Below are 13,956 nucleotides of genomic sequence, written 5' to 3'. Positions count from 1 at the left end.
AAGTAATTGTTTCCACATACGTGCTGGACATTCATGGAATGGTTGTGGAGAAAATAAAAGCATCAAGAACTTTAAACTGCATCTTTATGTCTCTGACCGGACATCTGTGGTGAACTAGTCCCCCCACTGGCAACCCTAACTGGTTTAGCTTTACCAGTTTTCTTTAACCGCGCTGATTGTGAAACGCAATCAGCTGAGTGTGGCTAGCACATGCAGACAAAAACAAAGCCTAATGCAGGAGAGAAGAGAGGTCGATCAAACCTGAGCCCTGACAGACAGACCCTCCCTGGATCAGGACATCACTCCAAACTGGATGAAGGAGCCAGGAGGATACTAGTCAGAGAGGCCTACAGCAACTCCGAAGCAGCTGCAGGAATTTATGACAAAGAGTGGTCATTGTGTGCATGTGACAACAATATCTCCACAAATGTGGCTTGTATAGGAGGGTTGCAAGAAACAAGCCACTCCTCAAGAAAGGCCACATGCAGTCACGACTGAGCTTTGCCAAAATGCACCTTGAAGTTCTGAGGCAGATGACACTAAATTATTTAAGATTTATATGAGATGACTTATATGAGACTTAAATTATTTGGCCTCAACACCAAACTATATGTCTGGCGTAAATCCAATATAGCTCACCATCCAAATAACACCATTCCTACAGTAAAGCATGGAGGTGGTAATATCCTGTTATGGGTGTTTCTATGCAGCAGAGACTGAAGCAATTGTCAGGATAGAAGGAAAAATGGATGGGGCAAAATACCATTAAATTCTTGAGGGAAATATGCTGCCCTCTGCCAGAAAGTTGTCAATGGGAAGAAGGTTTCCCTTCCAACATGACAGTGACCCAAAGCACACAGTGGTTGAAGGAGAATGACAGACAGACCCTCCCTGGATCAGGACATCACTCCAAACTGGATGAAGGAGCCAGGAGGATACTAGTCAGAGAGGCCTACAGCAACTCCGAAGCAGCTGCAGGAATTTATGACAAAGAGTGGTCATTGTGTGCATGTGACAACAATATCTCCACAAATGTGGCTTGTATAGGAGGGTTGCAAGAAACAAGCCACTCCTCAAGAAAGGCCACAGGCAGTCACGACTGAGCTTTGCCAAAATGCACCCTGCCAGAAAGTTGTCAATGGGAAGAAGGTTTACCTTCCAACATGACAATGACCCAAAGCACACAACAAAATTGAGCACACAGTGGTTGAAGGAGAAAAAGTTAAATGTCCTTGCATGGCCTAGTCAGAGCCCAGACTTAAAGTCCCCATGTTTTTTTTTTTGGGGTGTTAGTATCAATATGTTAGTCTTAAGGTTATCTATAAGGCAGTGTGCTCCAAAACATTGACAAAATTTGCATTTAGAAGATATAAGCATTCAAAGAATTCAAACTTTTCTTCCCAAAAGTGAGAGATATCAAGTTTATATTTTGCGATTCTGACTTTATAACTCTTATTATTATAAATAATAAACTTTATAACTGACTTTATAACTTTGAGAGAAGAAGTCCACATTGTGAGATACAAACTCACAAATGCGAGAAAGATGTCCAAATTGTGAGATATAAACTCATAATTATGAGAAAAAGTCAAAATTGTAGGATACAAAATTCACAATTTAATTTAATTTAATTTAATTTAATTTAATTTAATTTATTCAGAACAACATTATAAAAAAGATATTTCAAAGTTGTAAATAAAACATATTGGAGTACGCTTTACAAAATAATTTCAGTCTTCCTACTTCAAAATTTATTATTTAATTCAATGTGTTACTTGCCATTTTGTTGTCATTTGTGAAGTTTACTAGCAATTTCTGACTGAAATTTGTTTCTACTTCTTTTTCAGTGTACTCTTAAAAATCCAAAAGTTTTTCACAGCAATGCCGTAGAACCATTTGGGGTTCCCAAAAGAACCTTGTAGTAACCAGCTGTTAAAATAATGTTTTTTCTTAGTGTGAAAAACATTTTAATAATCTGAAAACCCCTGTTCCACTATAAAGAGCCTTTTATAAAATAGAAAAGTTCTACACTCTTAAAAATAAAGGTTCCAAAAAATTATGTGTAGCCTTTTTTTCAGCAACCTACATGAAATGATATACAATTATACATTGAAACACTTTTTTATTTTATTATTACTTTTAAATTTATTTATTTTTTAATAATGCAGTGTTTTGTGCAGTGTATGAAATCAAAATTAAAGTTTTTTGGGTGTTAGCATCAATATGTTAGTCTTCAGGTTATCTATAAGGCAGTGTGCTCCAAAACAGTGACAAAATTCGCATTTAGAAGATATAAGCATTCAAAGCTTGCAGTTCGTCACTTCCGCCAAACCGGCTCAACGATTTTTTTTTACGTCACATCATATTTCAGCTTCTCATCAAACTTTCTGTCCAATCAAATGCTCTCTAGAATCCGAAGCGCCCGCCCCCTACACTATAAAATAGACGCTGAAGCCATGGCTGAAATTGGTCACTTGTCCACAGAATTAGAATTTTCTGTACAGTGAATGGCACGTAGTGCACTATATAGGGGACAGGGAACGATTCAAACAGTGTAAATATGCTTTCCATTGAGGAAAAAAATTGGTCTGGTTTCACGTGTCACGCTAACCACCGCACCGCACACACACTCTGCTCCGGTCCAGAGACACAATAGCATGGAGCGGATCACATGCACGAGTCGGTGCAGACTACAAAATGTATCGGAGCTTTTTGAATTCTACACAGAATGCTATATTTTATAGCAATATGGATGAGATTGTGGCTGGCATACCCTGTCAAATGCGGCTTTACGGAGCACAACGGCTCTGAACGGCTCTAGCCCAAGCTGTGATATAAACGAACGCTACTGGCTATTTTAAAAAGGGGCGGGGCTGCTTGATATGTCCCGCCCTGTCGTCCTGTTTCAGTTAAAATTACGTCAACACATAGAGTAACGCTGCATGTTTCTAAGCATTTCAGGGGACCTTTAAATCCCATTGAAAATCTGTGGAATAACTTGCAGACTGCAGTCCACAAACTGTCACCATCAAATTTAACTGAACTTGAGCAGTTCTGCAAAGAAGAGTGGGCAAATATTGCAAAGTCTAGAAGTGTAAAGTTAGTAGAGACATATCCCAACAGACTAAAGGTGATGATACCACAGGGCAACTTTTTTGAGCAATGTTGCTTGGGCACTTTACCGTTGAGAATGGGCAACCAATTTCTATCTGGATACGTTAGATTGGTGTGGGCCCTGCGTCTCACCTGGTTGCCCATTGACAGCAACATTTCCCAGCAACACTACTCAAAAAGTTGCCCCGTGTATCATTACCTTAAAGGCTGTAATTAAAGCAAAATGTGGTTAAACAAAATACTGTCACAAAGTGGTGATCCTTTTTCCAACTCAGTGATTCTTTTTTTTTTCTGACATGTTGGTGTTATATCTTTCACTTGGATGTTATAAGTTGTACTGAGTAAATACAGCTGGATAAAACAAAAACTGTGTCCGTCTTCATTTCAGGCTGCAAAGCAACAAAATGTGATTATTTTAAAGGGGGGTGATTCTTTCCTATACCCACTGTATGTTTATTTCAACATAAAAAAAGAAAAAAAAACAAATGCCATGATGAGGTATTGGTTCAAAAGTGCCATATGTCCAATAACTTCTGCTGCTATTGGCTTTGATCTAAACCCATAACCGTAAGCCATCTTGAAACCGCTGGCCTGGTGTTGCTGTCCAAAAAACTAATATAAAGAATGGCTGTGCAGCCCTGCAAATATATTCTAATAATAATTATAATACACTGCATACATTTTGTAAATAGCAAATCCATAGTTGCTGGATAACGAAGGCGAGGAGGCGTTCTAGAATGGTCAAGCAAAATTCAGGCAGTAGTTTGTCAGTCATTGCAAATGATAAACTAGGCCAGTTGGTGTATATGGGGAAAAAGCAGGTCAGATCATTATACCTAATAAATAAGACATATTTGACATTTTTAAACAAGTGCTGCTGTCTGCATTTCTCTTAGAGAGAAGGATACATGTTTTATGGTTTTACAGAATTTATGTATTAAATGCATTTTTTATAACAAAGAGGTCTCTGTCCCTTCCACAGTCCAGCTAGCCTACTTCCAACTAAATCATCAGAGAATTTGTGACCTTATTCTTAAAATATTCAGCTTGTTTAGGCATACAAGCACGCAAAGGAACACACACACATGTACACACACATACAGTACATTCAGACCCTAATCTAGAAAAATAAATACTTTTGACATAACTCAACAATGTTTATATTAGTTAGGAATAGTTCACAAAAAAAATTGTTCAATTCAGTAAATATCATATATAATGTCATTTAGAATCTGCATGAATTTCTTAATGCTTTGTAGAATGTCAAGGCTGCTCCATACAATGAAAGCATGACGTGTTCGTTTTGAAACATTCCTGTCTCCATTCACTTTCATTGTAAGGAAAAAGCAGCCAGGACACTCCACTAAACATTTCCTTTCATGTTCCACAATATAGTCTTACATGTATGGAATGACACACAGGTGAGTCAATAACGAAAGCATTTTACTGTATTCGAAAAATAATGTGTTTTTTGAACATTGAAGCATGTCAACATATTCTGTTACACCAAATACACCAAATAATGATCTTTAAAATAGCATCATATGACCCCTTTAATTGTGCAAGATCATTAGTACTTGTCCCTGAGACCTGTCTACTCTACACATCATCCTTAAGACTGTGTGCACATCAGGAGTCCATAGCAGCAGGTGAGATGATTGAAGAGCTGAATAACTACCTGAGGGTAATAACCCACGTCTTTCCAGTAAGCAGTCTAAATGAGAGAAAACAGCATTAAGAGTCATCAGTCATTTCTATCTCTCTCTCATACACTCTCTCGGGATGTATTCCCAGAGGCAAAGCATGTAAGAGTTTGAGGAAAACTGTTGATGAAGTCACTGTAAAATATGCTGAGTTTACAAAATACCATAATGAGTTATAATGAGAGAGTTAAAGAGTGGTGCCTTATGGCAAATGCAGGATTTTCATCCAGTCACTGCCGTACCTTGACTCGAGGGTTGAAGTTTCCAATGGGATTGCTTTTGAAATCGCTCTTGTTTTTGTGACACAGCACCGTGGTGATGATGATGATGATGAGGGTCACCACACCGATGGGTGCTAGCACTGCTGCGATTATCCACATGTTGTTGGGTGGATTCTTCACTACGGCTGCATGATGAGAAACACTGTTAGTCACATGAAATCTTTTACATAATAAACTATGATTTTGCAAATTGTGTTGCTTAAATATTTTGACAAAAATATTTTGTTTGTACAACAAGTATTTTGTTAGTGACTTTTTTTTAATCCAGATTAAATAGATATTACAATATTACAATTATTCTTTTCTTTTCTTTTTTTAACATTAACAAAATAATTGATGTTTATTAAAACCAAGTATATTTATCATCAAGTCTGTTTAAGCATTTTTACATTTAATCAGCTATCATTTCAAATTTCAGATTACATTTTCTTTGTGAACCGAAAATGTAGTTGTACTTTTTAATAGTCAACTTCTTTTCAGATCATCATTCAGATTATTACATTCAGACCACGACAGGTGTCATGATGGTCACAGACAAGGAGATTTACCTTTCATTCACTAAGCTGATTGCTCACTAAAAACTCACAGATCATGTTTTCAAGTCATTTTGGATTTGATTTTGACTTGACAAAGTTGTATACTTACTTTTTAATTAGTCTTCCCAATAACACCATTATTTGTTCATTCAGAATTATTTGACTAAGCAGAATGTTCACAAAATCAAGAGGTGTGAAGATTTAGCATGTGAACAGATTAATAAACCAATCACAGTGCAATGGAGGCACTGCCTTCTCTCACATGAAATGTTCTGAGTTTGATTTAAGTTAAGTGTTATTGCCAACAATATACAATATGTATCATAATGCTGATTACCACAACAAATAGTTTGATAATATTTTTCAGTGTCTCAGTTGGAAAAAATATCCTTAGTTACATATCTTATTTTTGTAAGTGAATCTGGTAACAATTTATTTTAAAGTGTCCTTGTTACACGTTACATGTACTTACTATTATAAGAACAATTAATTATGCATAATTACATGCAAGTAACCCTAAATCAAACCCTAACCATATAGTAAGTACATGTAGTTAATTAATATTACTCAGTACTTATATGTATAATTACACTGTAACAAGGACACTTTAAAATAACGTGTAACTATGAATCTTTATCAAATTAAGTAATTCTGCATATAGTAATATTGCTGTGAGTAAAATTTTGGTTCCACTTTATATTAGGTATCTTTAACAACTATATACTGTAATGTACTTACTGTATGTGAAATAAATGAATGAATGCTAGATACAATGTACCTATTGTGTTCATGTTGAATTGCAAATCCCATTTGTGCTACTGAGGTGGGATAGTGTTAAGGTTAGGGACAGGTTTGGTGGTTTGAGTAGGTTTAAGAGTGGGTGTAGTGGTAGGGTCGACAGTGTAATTACTGATGTAACTACATAAATTAATTACAGATATTATTTCAGAAATATATTTTTAATTATAAGTGCAATGTAAAAAAAAAAAAAAAAGTGCAGATATGTACACAATAGTGCATTGTATCAAATGATTAATTTAAATGTAAGTACATAGTAGTTAAATACACAAAATAAAGTGGGTCAAAAATGTAGATAATTCTAGTAAAACCTGAAGAGAAAGTAATTTTGACCTTCAGCCTGCAGTTGGACAAAGTATCCCAGCGTGAGTGCCATGGTCTGCGAGTCCACTGTGTTCATAAGCTTGGCTGCAGATGTGCCAAGCAGTGGGGTCCCATTTTGCTGGACGTAGTAGGTCATCTCAGCTGGGTTTTTTGGCCCATGCACACGCCTGATACTAACCATCTGAATGCAATGAAACACAGCTTGATCACTTCCTGTAGACACATTTTCATTTGGTAAACCTTAAAAGTTGAATATTTTCCATCAAATAATCTACAGGAGGGAGACTGGGGTGTGTGGTTACACTACAAGGTTAATTAATTAGAAATGAGCAACAGGGGTGAAATCACTATCATACACAAATCCCTTCTTAGGTAACAGAAGAAGTCAAATTACTTCTGGAAAACAGATTCACATAACCTAAGTAAGAAATGACTAAAGTTGGGTCCAATCATGAGTCCTTTCTTATGGCATATTTTTTACAGAATTATTTATTTGTTTGCAATTAAGTTGCTTAACTAGCACTTCCAATTTTGTTAGGTCGTACCTGGACAGTGTAACTGCCCACCGTTGCTGCCCGCTTGAAGCGAACGCCTTGCTGGTGGGCCACCATGAAGAGCTCAGCCAACCGTTCCTCCATCAGACTAGCAAAACTGTGGTACTGTCCTTCCAGAGAGGAGTTTTCCACATCCTGAATCACTGCAGAGACGTGGAGAGATGTTAAATTAAAGTTTTTTTTTTAACTCTGACACTTAAAAGTCCACTGTTTAACAGAGTTTAGCTCCAACTCTTATCAAACACACTTGAAGACGCTAATCAAGGTCTTCAGGATTACTAGAATATTACAGACAGGTGAATTTGCTCAGGGTTGGCGTTAAAATCTACGGGATGATAGACCACAAGGACCAGAGTTGCTGCTGAACCACTGCAGTCTTGCGCACACTAATTACTTCTCAATGATGTAGAACTTTGTCAATATCAGGGGAAGTCCAGAGAAACCTCAAAGAGTTCCTGAGAAAAGACGCTCAAATCTGGATTAACTATGAATAATCAGACAGTACAGTATAACTGGTTCAATTATACTGAGACAGCACAGAAGATTGATGTGTTTGATGTGTTTATAAAGAACAGAAAGCAATATAAATGATCTAATCTTGGCACAGAACAGCAGCATGTTATTATATAAGTATTTGTCATGCGTAACACAAATGTGCGTAATATATCACAACAAAACAAAACATCTTCAATTATTCTGTTTATTTGTGAACTCTCGATTTATACTTGAACTTTCCTGTCATCTAGCTTTTGGAATTGTGTGCTAATAGTTAATTATGTGAGCTTTTAGGAATATATAAGCATATACTATAGATGATCTTAAAGTAAACAGACACAAAGTAAAAACCACAAAACTAATTGTGATTTTACACCACATCACTCCATTCTTCCTCTGAATGAAGCTCTTTCACTCATATGGCTACTAATGAACAACATCAATAAGACGATTACCTGTGATTATCCAAAATGGCCTGGTTACTACAGATGTGTTAAGGTTGTGGTATTCCAGAGCTGCAGAGGAAAGATAGTGAGAGGGAAGAGAAAGAAAACAAGAGAAACTTGTAGAGAGGGAGAATAGATAAGGAATCTTGTTTCCAAAGACATTGCTTTGATCCTAGGTCCAGAGGCTTAGCTGAGCACATCTACTCTCCAGCAGACAGTACAGAGAGTCTAGCCGCATTTCCCAAATGAAACCTTTACTCAATTGCATACTGGCAGTGTGATTAAAGGCTCTGGCTGACATCCTGTCTTCAAGGCAGAATCACTAAGCAGCCTGTAAAATTTCAACAGCTGTTGAATTACTTTACTCCATTAAAGTCTACTAAGGTCTAATCGGAGGAACAGCAGCCTAAGTGTTTTGACCAGTATTTCATCATATGGTAAAAAATGTACAGTATATATGTATATACACGTGTGTGTGTGTGTGTATATATATATATATATATATATATAATTATATAATGTAGTGCTTAAATATAAAATAAATGTTAATGTTTTGTCATGTCATTATTATTCATTTTAGTCCATTTGCCTGACCAAAACGATAATGAAACCAGTGATGAAAATACCAAAAACACAATTTTTTTCTATTTTAAAATGTATTAACATCTGTTAATTTAAACATGTATCAAATATGTTATGGACAAACATACAACAAATTTAGAATGTATGCATGTATTTATTTATTTAAGAAATTTTTGCAAACTTCATTTGTTTTAAGCATTTTAGGCTCTTAGTCAGCAGCATAGAGCGGTAATCACAACCGTGCTAATATTCTGAACAACAGCACAATTGCTAGCCTCATATTGCTTTTATGCAGCAGTACAATAAATAAGAAGTTAAGATTTAGCAACTTATGTCACTTTAGACATCATATTGCCAGTTACTTAGTCTTTTTTTTTTTTTTTTTTGCTCTGTCAACAAAAATAGTTCCAAACAAAGCCAAAGTAGGACAATTGCATGTCTCAGAGCAACATGTAGTAGTGGTGTTTCAGTGTCCTGTATGAATAAGTGTTGTCAAATGAATCTGTTAGGTACATGACTCAATGACTTACTCATAAAGTCTGAATATGCCTATTTCCCTACAATTTAGTATCCGAAAAGCAGTACTTGAAATGTGCATGAGTGATGTGATTGATGTTGTTGGATTAGATGTACTGTCTAGAATGAAATTACTACATGCATGCCTTTTAGAATGCACTTTTTTAACAGTCTCAAAGTAAATTCTTCAACAAATGTAGTACATACTTACGGACACACTCCGTAAACACTGAGTTAAGACAATGGAGGATGTGTATTCTCAGAACAGATGTGCAAAAAGTGTCAGGTGGTCACTGGGGTGGTACCCTCAAAAATACATATTTACACCTTCAAAGGTTCATATTGCTACTCTAAGGTACTAATATATACCTTTTAAGTTGTTCCTTTAAGGGTTCTGCCCAAGGGACAAGCTGTTGTACCCCAAAAGGCACAATTTTTGCACAGTTTTCTTGATACTTAGATGCATTCAAATGTATTCAGTTGTCACATATGCCACAGTGTGTAGTGTATCATCAGTGCTGGGTAGATTTAAAAATTGTAGTCCGTTACAGATTCCAAATTACATGACAAATAGTCATAATCCATTTCATTACACATTTTAGGTAATGTAATAAGACTACTTTTTGATTACTTTTGAGCTAACTTGTTTATCACATTGATTTAAATAGGACAATCTTGTACCATATTGATATAAAAATACAACATGAAGTCCATTAAACATTACCATTAAACATTACATTACATCAAGGTTTCCCAAACTGGGGTTCATTAAGGAAGTGCAGGGGGTTCATGAGTTTAATGAAAAGCTAATAATTAAAGTCCCCATTAAATCAAAATTAAAGTTTTTGGGTGTTAGTATCAATAGGTTAGTTTTAAGTTTATCTATAAGACCGTGTGCTCCAAAACAGTGACAAAATTCGGATTTAGAAGATATAAGCATTCAAAGCTTGCAGTTTGTCACTTCTGCCAATGTTTAAAATTCAAGTTAAAAAAAATCTAATTCAGAACTATGTTAAATGCCACATAATATTCAGTTTTGTTAAATGACACTTGTCAATAATTCAAATTTACACAATACAAATTCAATTTGTTTTGTCATATTATAAGCTCCATAGAATAGCTCTCACCATCACATTACAGTTGCTTGTGGAGCCATGTTCTTTCCACACAGACACACACACAAGCGTATCTGGGATTCCCTACTGTTAATTATTTTTCCCTGGAATTGGCTTTGATGTGCATGCTGTGCCCTGGCCCATGTATGCATGAACCTGTTTCCGCCTCCTGTGAACACTACAAACCAAACAGAAACCACTTCCTCTCTCTGGTAGAGAATCATCTATCTTATTTTGACTGTAAAATGTTGATGATCATGTCTGAAAAAAAAACATATTTAGCATTAATGCTGTTTATATGTTTGTTTGTTTTTTTGTTTTTCAGATTTATAAATATGAACAAAAAAATAACCATACTGAATCATACTCAACTGAATTATCCATCTTTATTATTTATTACATGTCAATTCTGCAAACTGTACCAACACTATTCCCAAAAGGAATATAAAAGGAAATAAAAAGTGTTACATCCTATTTGTATAACTGAGGAATGCCAGGGAGAACTTACGCTCAGCTGTGATCAGTGGAGGGTAAAACAGGAAGTAACCAACAAGCTCGGCAGTCAGTTGGCTGAGGAGGTTACTGGCAGTTGTGCCATTGAGAGTGACACTGCCATTATGCACCACATATATCAGCGATACAGCAGAAGAACCCATAGACTGTGATGTGCTCAAGATCTGTGAGAAAAAAGGAGTGAGAAACAGAAAATTTGACAAAGAGAAAATGAAAGGGTTATATTATATTGTGCTCAGACTGACCTTTTACCAGTTAAAAATCAACAAAATGTAATTATAAACACACACACACACACATACAGTACATACATATGTATATATAAACTAATTTGACATGCAAAAGTTATAGTTTTGGAGGTTAATAAAGGTAATTAAAAGATAAGCTCCTCCCACCTGTACAGCGAGACCGCTGTGAGAATTCATCACTATGGCCTCTGCCTCAGCAAAAGCATTCTCCAGTCTCTGCTCCATCATCTGAGTAAATCTGCAGGACCTGAGGTCATCTCCTAGTCCTACAAACCTCAGAACTACACACACAAACATATAGATATGCACATAAAAGAAACCATATACAAATATTTGCTGAAACATGCAGAGCATATTCTATTAAGTGCACTGCACAAACATTCTCTGAACAGTACGATTCTCAGAAGTACTATATTTTATTATGCTATGGCATTGCTGAATGTTTGATTCTGATTCAAGATGTAATTAAACAACATCACATGACCAAAACTGCTGTTGTACTAATATCAGCACAGCTGTGAATCGGCTGTAGGGGCAAGACTATCTATCTACTAATTGTATATTATATTAGTAACATTTCAGAATAAGGTACCCGTTGTTAACATTAGTTAACCATATTAGTTAGCATGAACTACCAGTGAGAATACTTGTAAAGCATTCATTAATCTTAGTTAATATTAATTTTAACATTAACACACACCCTATTTAAATGTTTCATAATTTTTCAGATTGCCAATTATTATTATTAGTAGTAGTAGTAGTAGTAGTAGTAGTAGTAGTATTTATTTTAAGCAAGATATAAGAAAGATTAAAAGAGTACATGAACAAGATCAAGATGTATATTTGCTCTATTGCATGCCATACTAGCCTTAAAAAAAAGTTGTATCTATTTTAAATTAGATGTAACCACTGCATTTTAATCACAATCCAAACAAAGATGAATACATGAAAATACAATATTAAAATCAAAAGATCAATCTGTTAATATTATTTAGTGCAGGGGTCACCAAACTCGGTTCTGGAGGGCCGGTGTCCTGCAGAATTTAGCTCCAACTTGCCCTTTTTATTAAAATATCCAAAAAACACTAGAACAGTGTTATATATTTTGCTGACTTGTGTACTTACATCATTCCAAATGTTTCGAAGAATGTTTATATCAGCGATACAGCAGAAGAACCCATAGACTGTGATGTGCTCAAGATCTGTGAGAAAAAAGGAGTGAGAAACAGAAAATTTGACAAAGAGAAAATGAAAGGGTTATATTATATTGTGCTCAGACTGACCTTTTACCAGTTAAAAATCAACAAAATGTAATTATAAACACACACACACACACATACAGTACATACATATGTATATATAAACTAATTTGACATGCAAAAGTTATAGTTTTGGAGGTTAATAAAGGTAATTAAAAGATAAGCTCCTCCCACCTGTACAGCGAGACCGCTGTGAGAATTCATCACTATGGCCTCTGCCTCAGCAAAAGCATTCTCCAGTCTCTGCTCCATCATCTGAGTAAATCTGCAGGACCTGAGGTCATCTCCTAGTCCTACAAACCTCAGAACTACACACACAAACATATAGATATGCACATAAAAGAAACCATATACAAATATTTGCTGAAACATGCAGAGCATATTCTATTAAGTGCACTGCACAAACATTCTCTGAACAGTACGATTCTCAGAAGTACTATATTTTATTATGCTATGGCATTGCTGAATGTTTGATTCTGATTCAAGATGTAATTAAACAACATCACATGACCAAAACTGCTGTTGTACTAATATCAGCACAGCTGTGAATCGGCTGTAGGGGCAAGACTATCTATCTACTAATTGTATATTATATTAGTAACATTTCAGAATAAGGTACCCGTTGTTAACATTAGTTAACCATATTAGTTAGCATGAACTACCAGTGAGAATACTTGTAAAGCATTCATTAATCTTAGTTAATATTAATTTTAACATTAACACACACCCTATTTAAATGTTTCATAATTTTTCAGATTGCCAATTATTATTATTAGTAGTAGTAGTAGTAGTAGTAGTAGTAGTAGTATTTATTTTAAGCAAGATATAAGAAAGATTAAAAGAGTACATGAACAAGATCAAGATGTATATTTGCTCTATTGCATGCCATACTAGCCTTAAAAAAAAGTTGTATCTATTTTAAATTAGATGTAACCACTGCAGTTTAATCACAATCCAAACAAAGATGAATACATGAAAATACAATATTAAAATCAAAAGATCAATCTGTTAATATTATTTAGTGCAGGGGTCACCAAACTCGGTTCTGGAGGGCCGGTGTCCTGCAGAATTTAGCTCCAACTTGCCCTTTTTATTAAAATATCCAAAAAACACTAGAACAGTGTTATATATTTTGCTGACTTGTGTACTTACATCATTCCAAATGTTTCGAAGAATGTTTAAATCCAGAGAAATAAGCAATTTTAACTAGTGACACGGACCTTGTCTATAGTGTCATTGTGTCGCCTGCCAATGACGTCACACACCTTCGATTTCCGGATTTGTTTTGTAGAAAACATGGAAACACCAAAGAGCGTTTTATTAGAAAGGTGACGACCGCACAGAGTAGCATTATAGCAGAACTTTCAAACGTATCTAGTATGATAAAACAGCACTGCTTTACCCCACATACGCACGACCTGAAGGAGCGGAAGTGCTAAAGTGTGGCATAATAAAAGCTCCGCTGCTTTCGA

At 35.5% G+C, this 13,956-nt stretch overlaps 1 protein-coding gene across 1 annotated transcript in view; it reads right to left on the bottom strand.

The window, feature by feature from the left end:
- The window catches only part of LOC107712741 (UPF0606 protein KIAA1549L-like), a 93,374-nt gene that overhangs the window by 36,536 nt on the left and 42,882 nt on the right, over positions 1 to 13,956 (bottom strand). The window contains exons 6-12 of the mRNA XM_016518088.1: positions 12,659 to 12,792; positions 10,973 to 11,141; positions 8,261 to 8,320; positions 7,302 to 7,453; positions 6,766 to 6,937; positions 5,060 to 5,223; positions 4,793 to 4,828 (exon numbers count right to left, since the gene is read on the bottom strand). Coding sequence (XP_016373574.1) covers positions 4,793 to 4,828; positions 5,060 to 5,223; positions 6,766 to 6,937; positions 7,302 to 7,453; positions 8,261 to 8,320; positions 10,973 to 11,141; positions 12,659 to 12,792 — 887 coding nt within the window. The remainder of the gene's footprint in view (positions 1 to 4,792; positions 4,829 to 5,059; positions 5,224 to 6,765; positions 6,938 to 7,301; positions 7,454 to 8,260; positions 8,321 to 10,972; positions 11,142 to 12,658; positions 12,793 to 13,956) is intronic.

The sequence above is a fragment of the Sinocyclocheilus rhinocerous genome, unplaced genomic scaffold (genome assembly GCF_001515625.1).
Source record: "Sinocyclocheilus rhinocerous isolate Xijiao unplaced genomic scaffold, SAMN03320098_v1.1 scaffold1545, whole genome shotgun sequence".
NCBI classification, from domain to species: domain Eukaryota; kingdom Metazoa; phylum Chordata; class Actinopteri; order Cypriniformes; family Cyprinidae; genus Sinocyclocheilus; species Sinocyclocheilus rhinocerous.
The sequence above is the reverse complement of the archived record's forward strand: the minus strand, read 5'-3'. Positions and strand labels throughout refer to the sequence as shown.